General features: G+C 40.1%; 2 protein-coding genes across 2 annotated transcripts in view; both read left to right on the forward strand.

Annotated features, from left to right (window-relative positions):
* The window catches only part of SSMEM1 (serine rich single-pass membrane protein 1), a 28,104-nt gene extending 16,028 nt beyond the window's left edge, over nt 1-12,076 (forward strand). The window contains exons 3-4 of the mRNA XM_019804295.1: nt 11,905-11,939; nt 12,026-12,076. Coding sequence (XP_019659854.1) covers nt 11,905-11,939; nt 12,026-12,055 — 65 coding nt within the window. The 3' untranslated portion in view covers nt 12,056-12,076. The remainder of the gene's footprint in view (nt 1-11,904; nt 11,940-12,025) is intronic.
* CPA2 (carboxypeptidase A2) overlaps nt 12,032-16,301 on the forward strand; it is a 19,961-nt gene continuing 15,691 nt past the window's right edge. The window contains exons 1-4 of the mRNA XM_002913437.4: nt 12,032-12,167; nt 14,030-14,111; nt 14,995-15,129; nt 15,708-15,803. Of these exons, the coding sequence (XP_002913483.1) occupies nt 12,103-12,167; nt 14,030-14,111; nt 14,995-15,129; nt 15,708-15,803 (378 nt within the window). The 5' untranslated portion in view covers nt 12,032-12,102. The remainder of the gene's footprint in view (nt 12,168-14,029; nt 14,112-14,994; nt 15,130-15,707; nt 15,804-16,301) is intronic.

The following is a 16,301-nucleotide window of genomic DNA, read 5'->3' on the forward strand; positions in this document are numbered from 1 at the left end:
GACCCATTTGTTTACACACTCAGGCATCATACTCTTCACTAGCAGATGCTTATAATAATTTCCCCTTTTTGCTTGGTCTAGCTCAAGTGGGTTTCTATTACTGGAAACCAAAAGAATCATTAAAACAGTGGTGTGCTGGTAAATGTTTAACAATCGGCTCTGATTGTTTAAAGGCCTGATTTTGTAGCACTTGCTGATTTGCATGATATAAATACTCCCGCTATTGCTTATTTCAGCTACCAAAGTGGCATGAGTGAACGTGGAGTTGGGAAGAGATGAGCTTGTTGGCTCTGGTGAACGGGTCTGAGGCACATCACCGCCGAAAGAATAACATGCATAACACACTTCGCAGAAAATCCATGTTATATAGAAGGTTCGGGAGTATGCACTGATGGTTGCTAAGTTGGGAATACTGGAATTAAACGTTTTTAATTAATTTCCAATATGCAGAGTCTTGGGGCTCAGGGAGTAGAGCAAGTAGGATTAAGTTTTTAAATAACATTGAAAAAATTCTTTTTTCAGTATAATCATGATGTGGGTGTATTGGGACTCAGTGGGAGGTAGGGGGCTTGGACGAAGGAAGAGAAAAAGCCTGGGGGCTTGTGTGGAAGGATGTGGAAGAAGATGACCTGCGTGACAGCAGATCCAGGCCTTGACAAAAAGGAGAATGTCACTTCCTGCGGGTGAGGAGTGGCATTCTGGGGGTGAGAAGCCAAGGCTACCTGGCTACTCCTATTGTATCTGACTATAATGAACCCCCGTCCTTCCTCTTTTGTTTCACGGTCAAATAACTGGATTTTTTGGACATTATGCATTGATACTACGAAAGTCCTAGAACTTGGATTTTTGTACTTGAGGTCATGAATGAACGTTTCAAACAACTGTATTTGTTTACTTTCAAAGGCATCGATATCTTTGTGCATCAATGTTTGTACATCTATTCAAATATTTAGTCCTTGACATTTATACATGGTAAAGTGAATGTGTTGATGTTAGTGATAAGAAGGGTAGATTTTATAAGGTTAGTTCAGTTGAGACAAAGCTGGAAATCATTAGACATCCTGGAAGTGGTGGATTTTAGTATCAATTACATATTTGGACGTAAGCCTGTTGACTCAGTTCATTTGTGGGAAAAGAGAGATAAAAATTAAAGAACACATATAAAATGCTGAAAAACATATTCCTGAAGAATATATCTGAAAGGTGATGTGAACTAATTCCTTACATAAAAATTAATTCCAGATGGAACAAAATTTAAAGATAAAACAAGGAAACCACAAAAGTACTAGAAAAAAACACTAGTAAAAAATTTCCTAATCTCAAACTTGGGAAGACTTTTCCAAGCATAATATAAATAAAATCCAGAAGCCTTAAAAGAAAAGACTTTACTTGGACTGCATACAAATATTTAAACTTCTGGAGAGAGAGAGAGAGAGAGAGAGGGAGAATGTCAGTAAATAAAGTGAAAAGGCAAAGGCAAACCAGGAAAATTTTTGGAACACAAAATTAGGGCAAGCCCTAATATCCCCAATATATAAAGAATTTTAAAATAAGGTAAAGCCAAATAAGTTAGTACCAAAATGGTCAGCAGAATATATGAATAGAAAGTTCACAGTAGAGGAACTCTCAATGATTCTAAATGATACATAAAAGAATGATCAACTTCACAAAGAATTAAATATGAAAGAAAACAAAGCATTTTTCTTATTTTAGACTGGCATAGGTCCAGTGTTTGATGGTACCAGTATTGGGAAGAAGGTCCTTTCAAAGCAATGTTGGTGGGAAAGAAAATTGGTATAATTTCTTGAGGGGCAACCTGGGAATATAAAAAATGCTCACCCAGCAATCTACTGTTAAGAACTGGTCCAAAAGAAATATCCTTTCAGGTGTACACACACACACACACAAAATTGGTACATACTTACAGATATTCATTGAAATATCTGCTTAGATTGCCAGGTTCCCAGAGTCCGCTTTTTATTTATTTATTTATTTATTTATTTTATTTATTTTTATTTATTTTATTTATTTTTATTTTTTAAAGATAGTCTCCATGCCCAGCATAGGGCTTGAACTCATGACCCTGAGATCAAGAGTTGCATGCTCTACTAACTGAGCCAGCCAGGCGCCACCTGGAATCTTCTTTTTAAAAATGACATTTTTATTGTGTTGTTTTCTGATTAGAAATACTTGGGCGCATTGCAAGAAACTCACAGAACACAGTTATGTTAAAATAGAAAGAAAATTCCACCCCGAAGATGATTACTGCTAACAGTTCAGTGCATATGATTTCCAGACCATTTTTGTGCATAAACATATGTAATAAGCTTGACTCTTGCTTTCCAAACCGAACAACTGAAAAGCTTCAGATAAATATTTTGAGATCCATTTCTCCTCTCCCGACTCTTACTACTTGCTATCTGAAACTCAAGAACTGAATACATTCAGAAAACTAACATCCTTCACTCTCTGAATTTACTACCCGTATTTTAACTCTTGCTCTCTGAATTTAGAAATAAATAAATTTGGATTGCCAGGGATAATTGTACAAATATTTTTTCTCTTACAAAAGTTGAATTGTAATATGCACTATTCAACAACTTGCCTTTTTGCTTATACATATACTTTTTACACCATTCCATCTTAGTTCATAAAGATCGATCTTATTTTTTTAATGTCCACATGATATTCCCTGTATCGTTATAATTTATTGAGTGTGTTTCTTATTGATGAACATTTACAGATAACCTAAGTATATGCACTAACATGGAAAGGCGTCCTGATAATACATATATTTTTTTCTCTTCCCTTCCCACTCTAAGAGTGACTGACTGTGGATCCACTTTTAATTTAGAACTACATGGTTTGGCTCTTAATTATAAGCTAGATTATAATTATACTTTTAATGTATGCATGTTTATCTCATCTCCCTGTATACTGTAAATTGTGAGCTCTTTGGAACAAGGAGTTATCTTCACTTCTGTGTCTTCCAAAATGTCTATAAAAATGTTGGGCACACACTTTGGTAGATCCTCAAAAAGTTACACGCAGTGTTACCCTCTGACCCAGCAACCCACTCTTTTTAAAAACAATTTTTGAATATGATTTAAAATTGCTGTTTTATATCAACTACATTTTTTCTTTCTACCTTTTGACCTCCTTCACCCAAACAATATTTTTATCTTAAAAAGTAAGTTGGACAGTATGTATGGTCTGTCTAAAATTCTGTAAACAAACAAACAAAAAAAGCTGGTTAATATAGATACAGAAAAAAATTTTGGTGGAATATACACCCCAGTGGTAACAGTCATCAGAGCTACGTAGACATTGGGACAAGGGAGGGTGGGCGACATGAGAGGTAGTTACTTTTTTGTTATAGTTTTCAATAATGTTTGAATGTTTTTACACTCAGATATTATTTTAGAAGCAGAAAACGTAAACATAAAAGGTATACAAAGGTACTAAAGAATGTTCCTTGTAATATGCTTTGAAATAGTGAAAAAATGGATGTCGTAAATAAGAATTGGTTAAATAAGTTATAATACATCCATATAGTGGAATACAATTCAGCTCTCCCCAGAATACAGTTATCATGTCACACTCACAAAAATGAGGGACATCTGGGTGGCTCAGTCGGTTAAGCGGCTGCCTTTGGCTCAGGTCATGATCTCAGGGTCCTGAGATTGAGTCCCGCATCAGGATCCTTGCTCAGGGGAGAGCCTCTTTCTCCCTCTTCCTCTGCTCACTCCCACTTGTGCTTGCGCACATGCTCTCTCTCTCAAATAAATAAATTAATTAAATCTTTAAAAAATAACCAATAATATATTTTATATAGCTAAAACTGTGAATTTTTTCTAGGTGTAATTTAGCTTTCAGAGTTATTTCTATAATGTTTCAACTCTTAATAAGCAGCATGAATTCGTTTTTCAATTAGGGTATAAGGCTATTACTTAATACATGTTGAAATTAAGGTTTTTATGATGTTTTTTACCTCTTTAACTATTCTACCCTGTTATATCAGCTAAGTCTACTGTTTAACTTTTATGCATTAGACTTTTGTGTAAGTTTCAGGAAACTATAATATATTTTGGTAGGAGACCATTTAGACGCCACTTTCTTTTTTTTTGTCTAGACGGTGCTATCCAGTAGAAATTTAAATGTAAGCTACATATGTTATTTAAAATTTTCCGGTAACTGGGGGTTCCTGGCTGGCTCAGTCATGGAACATGGGACTCTAGATCTCAGGGTCGTAAGTTTGAGCCCCATGTTGGAGGTAGAGATTACTTAAATACATAAAACTTTTAAAAAAACATAAAAGGAAACAGGTGCAACTAATTTTAATAATGTTTTATTAACCTAATATAGCTGTATTATCTAACCTATACTAGCTATACTATCTAATAAATACTATCAGTTGGCATGTAATGAATATAAAAATTATTAATGAGATATTTTATATTCTAATTTTCATACTAAGTCTTTGAAATCTCATGTTTATTTTATACTTACAGTATATCTCTATTTGGGTGCTGAATTTTCAATAGTCAAAATGTTCTACCAAAATATTAAAGTGTGTTTAAAGGAAAAAATATTTTACACTGCTTTAGTTCTTAAAATTAAGTCAAAATTAATTAAAACAAAATTTAAACATTCAGTTCCCCAGTCATACTAGTTACATTTCAAGTGGTCATTAGCCACATGTAGCTGGTGGCTGCATTACTGGGGAATGCAGATAGAGAACCATTTTAGAAGGTCTATTGGACAGTGCTGGTCCAGACATTGAGCTCTTGGCTGATAAAAATATTTTTTTTAAGATTTTATTTATTTATTTGACAGAGAGAGAGACAGATAGCAAGAGAGGGAACACAAGCAGGGGGAGTGGGAGAGGAAGAAGCAGGCTCCCAGCAGAGGAGCATTGATGCGGGGCTCGATCACAGAATGGTGGGATCACACCCTGGGCCAAAGGCAGACCCTTAAAGACTGAGCCACCCAGATGCCCCTTGGCTGATAAAAATNCTCGATCACAGAATGGCGGGATCACACCCTGGGCCAAAGGCAGACCCTTAAAGACTGAGCCACCCAGATGCCCCTTGGCTGATAAAAATCTTATTCATCTTTGGAGCCTTATTACCTAATGGTGCTGGTCATGCAGAAGATATTCCATAAATTAGGGATCCATTCATGGATCCTGAACGGGGGTGACCATAAATGGGTACCCAATGCAGAAAGAGAAGGAGGAGAAGACAAATCTTCACGTTTGGACTTGGGTGGCTCTGTTGACTTCCACCTGAGGAAGGACAAACAGTTACTGTACTGGTGGTCTTTTGAGCTTGGTGTTGCAAACAGTAAATGATCTAAGGAGTCTTTTGTTCTCCCCAACTGACTTAATATAAAAAAGAATTTGTGTAATGGACTTTTAGACCTAAGCAAGTGCAAAGACTGTCTTTGGAAAAGGAGGGGGGCGTCCTTTGTAAACTGGATCTCACTGGATCCACACGATGGTTATCTGCTGGTGGCAGGAGGGGGCAGCAGAGAGCTGCTAGGGTGGTGCGCTCTGGGGAGCCCCAAAGTACCCATAGGTGGGAAAATGGAGTATTAGGGTGAACTCAAATCAGGAACTCAAGACCAAAAGGAAAGCCAGCCTAGTAAGCGCAGTATCAAGAGGGATGCCAGGGGCGCCTGGGTGGCACAGCGGTTAAGCGTCTGCCTTCAGCTCAGGGCGTGATCCTGGCATTGTGGGATCGAGTCCCACATCAGGCTCCTCCGCTATGAGCCTGCTTCTTCCTCTCCCACTCCCCCTGCTTTGTGTTCCCTCTCTCGCTGGCTGTCTCTATCTCTGTTGAATAAATAAATAAAATCTTTTAAAAAAAAAAAAAAAAAAGAGGGATGNACAGTATCAAGAGGGATGCCAAACCAAGTTGAGGCCAAGGTGTAAGAAATTTGATGGGATCTGTAGTTTCCATCCCACCTCAGAGGAGAATTGGTCTTTTCTTTCTTTCTTTTACTTAAATTTTAAGCAAAATGAAGAAAACTAAAATTACTGTTAACCACACAGAACTTTTGGCAATTTCTGTAGCCGAATCACTAGGTTAGCTTTTGGGGGTATTTCCTTCCTAAATCATCATTTTCCTTTTTTTTTTTTTACCCCTATATAATTTGAATGTGTGTTTTGTTTTGTAAGTGGTATGTATGTGCTTATTTATTTCTAAGTGGTTTTTATTTATTTTTATTTTTTTGTTTTTTAATTTTTTAAATATTTTATTTATTTATTTTTGAGAGAGAGAGAGAGAGAGATCATGAGCATGAGAGGTGGGGGAGGGGCAGAGGGAGACACGGACTCCCTGCTGAGCAGTGAGTTAGATTCTGGGCTCCATCCTAGGACCCTGAGATCATGACTTGAGCCTAAGGCGGGTGCTGAGCTGATTGAGCCACCCAGGCACCTGTAAGTGCTTTTGTTTAAAAAAAAACCTTAATATTCTGTGAATATCTTTCCATGTCTTTACATATTCTTAGTATTCTTGTACAACATCATTTAAAAAATTAAATTAAATTAAAATTTATTTATTTTTAAATTTTTATTATTGAAGTACAGTTGATGTACAATGTTATATTAGTTTCAAGTGTACAACATAGTGATTTGACAATTCTATACATTACTCTCTGCTCACCATGATAAGTGTGGTCACCATCTATCACCATACAACGTTATTACAATATTATTGATCATATTCTTAGGGCACGTGGCTGACTCAGTCAGAAGCGCATGGGACTGTTGATCTCAGGGTCATAAGTTTGAGCCCCACGTTGGGTGTAGAGATTACTTAAAATAAAAAAATAAAATTTCAAGAAAGCAATATTATTGACCGTATTCTTTATGCTGTACTTTTCATCTCGGTGACTTATTTACTTTATAATTAGAAGTGTGTACCTCTTAACCTCCTTCACCCATAACATCATTTTTAATGGTCCCCTCATCTTTGCTTGGTGTGGATTTGCTCTGCCTGATTTAACCAATTGCCAGTTAGAAGACATCAGAATTTCCAATTTTTCACCATTTGAAATAATATAAATGCTAGGTAAATCTTTGTGCCTATCCATAATGATCTTCTTAGAATAAATGTCTAAAAGTGGAATTGCTAGGAGCTAGTTGGACAGTTAGGTAGTCAGGCCCAGGGTTCCCAACAAGAAGATTTGGAGTCAGGACAGCGAAAATAAAACAGCACAGACATCCTGTTTTGCAGCTCAGACAGGACTACACTAACATTCTTCTCTGCAGCCTTTGCAGAAATGACTTCTGCAAAATGTTCTAAAATAAGATGATGAACCGCAAAACATTTGTCAATATCACGGGCAAGGGGCAGTTAAGACATAAGCCCCCGGATGTCAGCAAAAAAAGACCACTGGCACGTGGACATTAACCTAAGAGGTAGACAGATACGTGACCAAAGCCCTGATTGGCAGAACTCAGCACACCCTGATTGCTTAAGATGGTTCTGCAAAAGAGCTCATAAAAACCCCTAAACTTAGAAACTCGGGGGGCAACCCTCTCGGGCCCCCCTCCCTCTCAGGGAGCTTTATACTTGTGCTCGATAGACTTTGCTTTGCTGCCCACCCCTCTTCATCTGGTCTACCTCTTCATTCTTTGAAGCAGCGTGACCAAGAACCGTGGGCAAAGGGCAGAGAAATCCTGCAACAGAATGCTAGGTACAGAGGTACATATCTGCATGTTTCTGGATTTCAGCGGCCAAATCCCTCTCTTGGAAGGCTGTAACAGTGTGCATTCTTCCACCAGCACCCATTTTCCAAACCCTCACCAATTCTGGGTAGTATTAAAGATAAGCAAGCAAATGAACATCTACCACAACCAAAAAACCTAACAACTTTGCCAACTTGATAGGTGAAAAAAAAAAAAACAACAATAAAAAACCCTGGCATGTCATGTTTAAAAATATCATTTCTTTAGTTACTAGAGATATTGAACATTTAAAAAAAATTGGTCTTATATTTGTGTGTGTGCCTATTTTTGTTATTGTCCGCTTTCTTCTCTTTTCCTTTCTTTTTTTTTTTTTTTAAGATTTTATTTTTAAGTTATCTCCACACCCAGCATGGGGCTCAAACTCACAACCTGGAGATCAAGAGTTGCACCCTTGCCTGAGTGAGCCAGCCAGGTGCCCGGTGTTACTGCCAATTTTCTACAAGATACTTTCCTGTAGAGTTTTCTAAGTGCCGTCTACACAGTGAGGATATTAATCCTTTAAAATTTATGCTGCAAAAACAAACAAATAATTGCAAATATTTCCCACTGTACATCGCCTCTTCATTATTTTTCCATGTGGTTTCCCAGAGGATTTTTTAAAAAATGAATTTGTTATTTTGGAGTAATTTTTGGAAGAATTTTATGTTTAGGGAAAAGTGGACAAGACGGTATAGACAGTTCCTACCCACCTTTCATCCAGCCTGCACTAGTGTTCCCTTCTACATACCCATGCTGTATTTGCCCAAACAAAACAATACCGTAAGGTTTTAAAGTTGTCTGTTCTTGGGTGCCAGAAAACCAAGCAACTCATATCATCTTCACCTTCCTCTGATGGAAAATCTGTTTGAAGTTTGGTTGATGGACATTTGGAGCATTACTGTCAGACACTATGATTTTGTGTATTTTCTGGTCAGAGCACAGAAATCTATATAATTCAGAATGTTCTGAAATTCCTCATTAATAGTTTACTAACAGAGCTGTGGGGCTCTTTTTACTATGAATAATAACGTTCCTTCATGCCAAGGCATTCAGAGTTTTGATTTTGAAGGGCTCTGGAGCCTGGAAACTCTGCTGGAGGATTTAATCTCCCGTGGTTCCCGTTTAATCCCTCACTCTCAGGCTGCTCACTTCCTGGGGTTAAAGGGCAAAAGTGGGAAGTGTGCCTAACATCATCCTTAATAGGAAGTAACATGCCATTACAGCGTTTTCTAAAGAGAGCTATCATCTTTCTCTTTCTAAATTACAGCTTCCCCACTGATAGATTGATAAAGAAGCATTTGGTCTAAAACGGTCTTTTCCTAGAGCAGAGTGGAATTACCTGGGATAACGGGACAGGACAGTGTCAGAGCAGTGACCCATGGTCTGAGCATGGAGCTCCTTGTGTCCGCTCTGCTTCTGATCAGCCCTGATCAGGGACTTTGTGCAAGTCACCTCCCGTGTGGCGCCTCATTTCCTCATCTGCAAAGCAAGGGGGCTTCAATGATCTCTTTCCGGTTGGAGATTTTCTCAGTGATTTTCAAAAACAGATTTTATTGGGGTTGATGGATACGTTTATGATGTGGATTGCAGTCATGGTTTCCTGGGCGTATACATGTGTCAAACCTTATCACAGGGCATATTTTAAATGTAGGCAGTTTAATGTTTGTCATGTATATCTCAATACGGCTATCTAAAAAGAGATTTTATCCAGCTTCTAGAATGATGAGGCAGTAGAAAGGACAGTGCTCTGTTCTGATAAAAATCTGTTTCCATTGTTAGTAATAGAAATAAACAGTGCTTTCTGGAGTTTTCCTTACAGCCTCCTACTAAGGTTTGTGCTTTCCTCTTCTCCGATTTCTATTTGTTTTTTAAAATGACTCTTTGCATCCATTCCAGGGAATGTTCGTGCTCATCCCAGGCATCATCCTTGAGTCCTCTCTCTTCTGTAGACTGCCCAAGGCTCAGGAGCGGGGTGTCCAAGCTTCTCTTGGATGTCCACTGCGGCTCTAGGCGCATTTCCAATATCCTTTTCAGGAAGAGAAGAGAACTATCATGTCTCTAACACCTACAGTGAATGCAACTTATTGGGTAGTACTCCTCAGCGAAAATTCCTCTTTGTTTGAAAGCGTGTTGTAAGGGCGATAGAACAAATTCTCACAGTGGAACGTCACAGCCTGACGTGTGGGTGAGGAGCTGCGGCAGGATGCGTGGAGGTGGTGATCTGCCCTTCCTTCCACTCGCCCTGGAAAGCATCCTTTCCCCGACTTCTCCTTCCATTCCCAGCCAGACATCAGTCACTCAGCACGGACTCGCGATTCTCCCATGGAAATACTTTTGAGCCCCTCTGGCGCATTCCCTCTGCTGCCACCTAGTCTGAACGCACCACTTTAAGTCTGGATTTCTCCAGGAAGCTCCTCACCTGGCTCTCTGCTTCCAGTGTCCCTGGCCTGCAGCCCACTCTGCCAGATTCATCATTCTCAATACTGCATTCCTCAATCACTTGCCAACTCAGCAACTCCCGAGGCTCTCCACTTCCCCTTTCATCCAAATTCCGCTTGGACTGTGAGGCCCTCACTATCAGCCCTTCTCATTTCTTCTCTTATTTCACCTTTCTCGCCATGCCCAGGAGCATGTCTGCCCAAGTAGGGCAAGTTTCCTCCTGGACCCAGTCACGTGCCGCGTGTTTCTCATTTCTGGACCTGTCTCATCTTTCCCTACCACCAGGTTGTCCTCAGCCAATCCTCCCTGCCTTAAGACTCACTCCACTCAGACACCCTCTTTTCCCAGAAGCTTTTACTGATTCTCCAAGTATATTCATTCCAAGTCCTATGACTATTGTTTACTTGCTAGGTGCCAGGCACCTGAGGATGAATTACAGCCTCTGTCCCTTGGTTTCTGTCTTCTCCCTGATACCCAAAAGTATGAAAAACCAAGTTAATCCAGGAGTTTCTTAAACCAGAAACACCATACATGTATACCTTTCCCTTCAAGTAAGTACTAGAGAATTCTTTTTTTTTTTTTTAAAGATTTTATTTATTTATTTGACAGAGACAGAGACAGCCAGCGAGAGAGGGAACACAAGCAGGGGGAGTGGGAGAGGAAGAAGCAGGCTCATAGCGGAGGAGCCTGATGTGGGGCTCGATCCCAGAACGCCGGGATCACGCCCTGAGCCGAAGGCAGACGCTTAACCGCTGCCACCCAGGCGCCCCAAGTACTAGAGAATTCTAATCCCTGGATTTTAAAGTGTGTGCAGAGGAAGAATTTCACACACAGAGGACAGAAGAAATTTCCTGGTGTCTGTTTGTGGTTGATTCTTGCTGGGCTGAACATAATGTGTATGAACGATGAAGTGCAATAAAGTATGATTCCTAAAAACAGGTAGTTCGATCTTCCTCTTTTGCAATGAAGAACAAAGTCAGATCGATGTAGATTTATGTTTATAGACAAGGAAAAATCACCTTTGTTGAAAAAACCTTTGCTTAAAAATCAGAATGTATGGTATCGTCTAATCTTCAAGAAAAAGCTCTAAAACATAGAAATAAAATTGGAAAGATATACACCAAATGATTTCCTTCGGGTGAAGGAACTATTGGTGATGAAATAAAATACTTCCTTTTTATCCAAACTTTCTATAACAAGCAATTTCATTGTCGTAATCAGAAAGACATTTTCATTTTGGGAAAAAGCACGGGAACAAGGACATCAATTTGGTACAAATGCAGATGGATCACTTTAGAAACAGTTCAACATTGAATATTAAAAGGCCTTCTGTTTTGTTTTAATATAGAGTGAGGACAGGAATGGGCCACCTCTACGGGGAGATTCAGCAGATGTGGACTGAGTGATTGTAGTGTTTCAGGGTAAACATTACAAAAATAAACAAATGAGCAAACTAATGGAATGTGATAGACAGGATGCGCACATAATTACTATAAATGCTGTGTCCTTTTTTGTTTGTTTTTTGTTTTTTGGGTTTTTTGTTTTTTGTGGGTTTTTTTTTTTTTTTGGTCAGAAATGCAGAAAGGACTTTAACCTCAGGTCTATTAATCTGGCTTCTGTCACTAGTCAGTTAGTGGCACTTTATGTTCTGAATCATAAATACATAATTGCCCTTGGTATGCCCTAGCAATTTTGTTTTCTTTCCATCAAAGTTTGTTATCTCATTGCAGGAATGGAAAATGTACGGGTTGGTGATATCACACAGGTGAGTGTCTACAGCCTTGAGAATTTGACATGCAGGTGGGAATTCTACCATGTGGCCATTGACTTGAGTTCTTACACGACCTACAGATCAGCTTCCACTGCGGGCCCTATAAATAAAGTTCAGGAGTGACATTGAATTCTGGACTCTGGGAAGATCCTTGACCATGAAGTTGATACTGGTTTTTGGTGCCCTTTTGGGGCAGATCTACTGTCGAGAAACATTTGTGGGGTAAGTTATGCTTTCTGGTGCCTGTTTGAACTTTTTTTTTTTTTTTTACCTGATTCACAGGGTCTTACTGGATTGTCTCAGAATAATGGGTATAAGTGTTCAGCATTTTCAGAGAAGTTCTCTTACATTTAGAGAGGGAAGAGTGGGAATAACAGAAATGAGTGACCCAAGAAAGAGCTGCATGACATCTAAGGGAAAAAACAAAGTGAAATCCGAACACATACCTTATTTCTCCCTCCCCTGGTGATCAGAATATAGGGATGATAAGCGTCAGTGAAAATAAAGCAGTCTGGCTGATGTCTCAGTGCCTTTCCGTAAGTGATGGGATACTCTTCCCCCACCTCCTCCTGGTCATTCTGGGCTTCGCCCTCCAGGTCAGCCCATCATCAGATCTAGGGCCCAGGCCAGGGAACCTCACGAGGTGGGAGGACCAGGGCTGTAGATTTCAGCCCAAATCCAACTCTCATGGCGTCATAGGATTCACCTTTGCTCTAAAGCACTTTGGTTTCAAGATTCTATGAAAGGCTTTAGGCAGCATTTCTTGAAGAGCATTCTGGGGAATTAAGGAAGTGGTCAAATAAGTTTGGCCCAAAGAAGAGGGTGGTCAAATAAATTTGGGAATCATAGGATTTAACAAATTATAGAATTTCTAGTGACTTTTAAATTCGTGTGCATTATAAATCTATAAGAAGGGATCTAGGTTGCTACATTTACCCATTTTTTTGATCATCAAACTTCTCCTCACTTTTTTTTTTTAAATGTGCCGAGCAACTCAAAGGGCTACTATTCCTTAGAACACACACCAGGAAATATTAGCCCAAAGCAGTACTTTTCTCAGTGCCTTCCCATTACAAAGGAGGGCTTCTGGGTGTCTGCACCAACCAAGGGGAATGAGACTCAAATGCAAGAATTTTCAGATCATGGGGCAGGTGGATACTTGTAGGCAGAAGAGCCTTGAAGATCTCACATTCTATTACTTACGTAGAATTCACTGGAAATTCCATGGTACCTGGTTTCAGAAAACCTGGGTCCTGGTCCTTGCCTATGGCTCTTTGTACCAATCCTTTCCCCACTGCATAAATGCTCAGGGTAGTGACTCAGAAAGTCAGCCTACTTGGAGAAAAGACAGAGGAGAAGAAATCTCTACTGCCAAGGAAGGGCTATACGAATCCAGATCTACTCCCCAACTTCTTTTCCAAGGATATGTGTTTGCTTGTTTTGCAACTTCTCTTTCCTGCCAAGGTGTTCTTGATACCCTTTATTCTTCATTATGCATGTGTACGAGTGTGTGTGGAGAGCACACCATGATTTTTCAGGGTCCCAGTTGTCTTTGGCATACCCCAAGCTTGGGCCACATGAATGGGGTTTGGAGATGGAACTCTAATACATTCCAGTTAACAACAACAAGACATCCTAGGTCTACCCAGATGTGAATTCGATTTCCTCTTACAAGCACCAACCTAATTATTCCGCTTAAAAAAAAAAACAAAAAAAACCTCATTTCTGAAAAGCAGGAACAGACAAGTTTTAAAAAGCTATTGCTTTATGACCAGCAGGTGTTATTTTATAAATAATCATTAGCTAAAGGAAAGGTAACTTTAATGGCAAGCTTCCTGCTAGGAGTAGGTACACCTCCTAATTATTATCTAGATACCATTTCCTTGGGGGGAAGTAAAGCCATTCTACCAAGTCCTCATTCTGGGGATGTGGGTCAGTATACAATTTATTAGTTTCTCGATTGTCGAAGAGATTATTAACTGCTCCATTAACCTCCTGCATGCAGAGAGTAACAGGAGCAGAAAGAAACAGGAAACAGTGTCCAGGTTTTACTTTTAAGGTCATTCTGTGGTTAATATTCTTAGGGACCAGGTTCTTGAGATCTCACCAAGGAATGAAGAACAAGTAAAACATCTGGTGGAATTGGAGGCTGAAGAACACCTTCAGGTAGCCTTCCTAGGGGGAGCTTCTGTTTCCCAAAGTGACTCTTCCACAGTTAGACACGATGATTGGGATCTCTCTCTTTTTTTTTTTTAAAGATTTTATTTATTTATTTTGACAGAGATAGAGACAGCCAGCGAGAGAGGGAACACAAGCAGGGGAAGTGGGAGAGGAAAGAAGCAGGCTCATAGTGGAGGAGCCTGACGTGGGGCTCGATCCCACAACGCCGGGATCACGCCCTGAGCCAAAGGCAGATGCTTAACCGCTGTGCCACCCAGGCGCCCCACGATGATTGGGATCTCTTACTTTGGACTGTATCTCATCTTCTCTGACATAGCGTGGAACACTTACTCATGGAGCTGGGATGCAGAAAGCCTGGGCTCTAGTTTCGACTCTGTGATACTGGGGAAGTCACCTACCTTCCTTGTGTCTCATTATCCTATTCAGAATAATGAGGATAACTATACCATTCTTCTATCTCACAGGTTTATTGTAAGAGTGCAAAGAGATCACATGTGAAAGTTACTTTGAAAAATTGTTGAACAGCTTTAATGCATTATTTCCATCCTAAAATAATTTACAGTATTAATGTTCTATTATGAAATGAATTGGATTGCTTGAATGTCAACTGTTAAGAAAAAAACAACTGCCAAGGTTTTAAATAAACTTTGCCTTCTGCCAGTTTTAATATCAAACCATAGAGGGGACAAACAATATGACACATAGGCCCCTGTTTGGATATTTAAAAACCCTCTTGCAATATCAGAGTGATTCTACAGTGATTTTAGTCTTGTGGGCTGGAGGTAAAATAGATACAAATTGATTTCTGGAAAACTGTCCATTTCCCTGGAATGACCCACTTATTGCCTCGGCCTTTTACCCCTTCCAGCTTGATTTTTGGAAACCACCCACGATCCCAGGGGAGACAGCCCATGTTCGAGTTCCTTTTGTGAATGTCCAGGCAGTCAAAGTTTTCTTGGAGTCCCAGGGAATTGCTTATTCCATCATGATTGAAGATGTTCAGGTAATTATCCTACTGACCATCCTTCCAGAGTCTTGCTGGTCTACATGAACTGAAGATTCATCTTTTTTTCTCCTTGGGTACCCTCTGCCAGGGAAAAGGACCTGTGGGTGCCACTGGGGCTTTTCTGCAGTCTGGGCTACCCTTGACACTGTCCCTCACCCTTTTGCATTTGGCGTAAGCGGGATATGGTAATAAAAATCTTAAGGGAAAGGGCAAAACAGAATCTCCGGCATGAAATATAAAGTGCAAACGGAATAGTGTTCGTTTAAATAAAAGTAAAACGTGACTCACTTAGTTTTTAATTGGGGGTTAACTCGGGCCCGGGTTCCCAGAAAGGTAGGAAGAGCCATAACACAACCACGGGACTGACTGTCATCCTCTATTTGTGGCATCTGGCTTGCTAGACGTCCTGCTAGTGCCTCATGCCCTTTCAGGATGCTGCATGGCATGACCCCAGAACCTGTATGACAGGAAGAGGATGCTTGGGACTGGGGACCTGCGTGTTAGCATTGCCTTCACAACTGTAGATGCAAATGGATTGCTATAAACTAATCGTAGGTGTGACTGGTTTGTCTTAGGTTCTGTTGGACAAAGAGAATGAAGAAATGTTACTTAATCAGAGAAGACAACGGGATGGTAACTTCCACTTTGAGGCTTATCATACTTTGAAAGAGGTTGGTGTGTCAAAATGACCATCAGGGAAATGGGACGTTTTCTCCTCTGATGACAAGGGTTTTGTTTCTACCGGGTGATGTAATGGGAAGTATTCTCATATGACTTTGTAACTTCCCCAGTTTTCTCTAGGATTTCACAGCCAGTATCAGTGTCACTGCTTTAAGGCAGGACCTAAAGCCCACCTGCCCATCCCAGGAGCCATTCCATTTTGGGGATTGTTTAGGAGTGTCTTAAGTGAGCACACAAACAGCCTCTCCTGCCGATGAACCTCTCCCTTCAAGACCCGTCTGCCGATTTCTGACCTGTGCTGCCCACAAAGCCATTGGAGAGCTGTGCTTCCTGGCTGCCACTGATGATGGAATCAGGGGATACCCTGACGCCTTTGACTTTCCAACAAGGACTGGGTCTCCTAGTCTGACCAACGCTCTGAGACCTAGTAGTAGCAAAGTCTTGTGAGGTCTCTGCTGTCTTTCCTGAGTTTTGTTGGTGTGAAGAAC

Source organism: Ailuropoda melanoleuca, chromosome 1, assembly GCF_002007445.2.
Source record: "Ailuropoda melanoleuca isolate Jingjing chromosome 1, ASM200744v2, whole genome shotgun sequence".
NCBI lineage: Eukaryota > Metazoa > Chordata > Mammalia > Carnivora > Ursidae > Ailuropoda > Ailuropoda melanoleuca.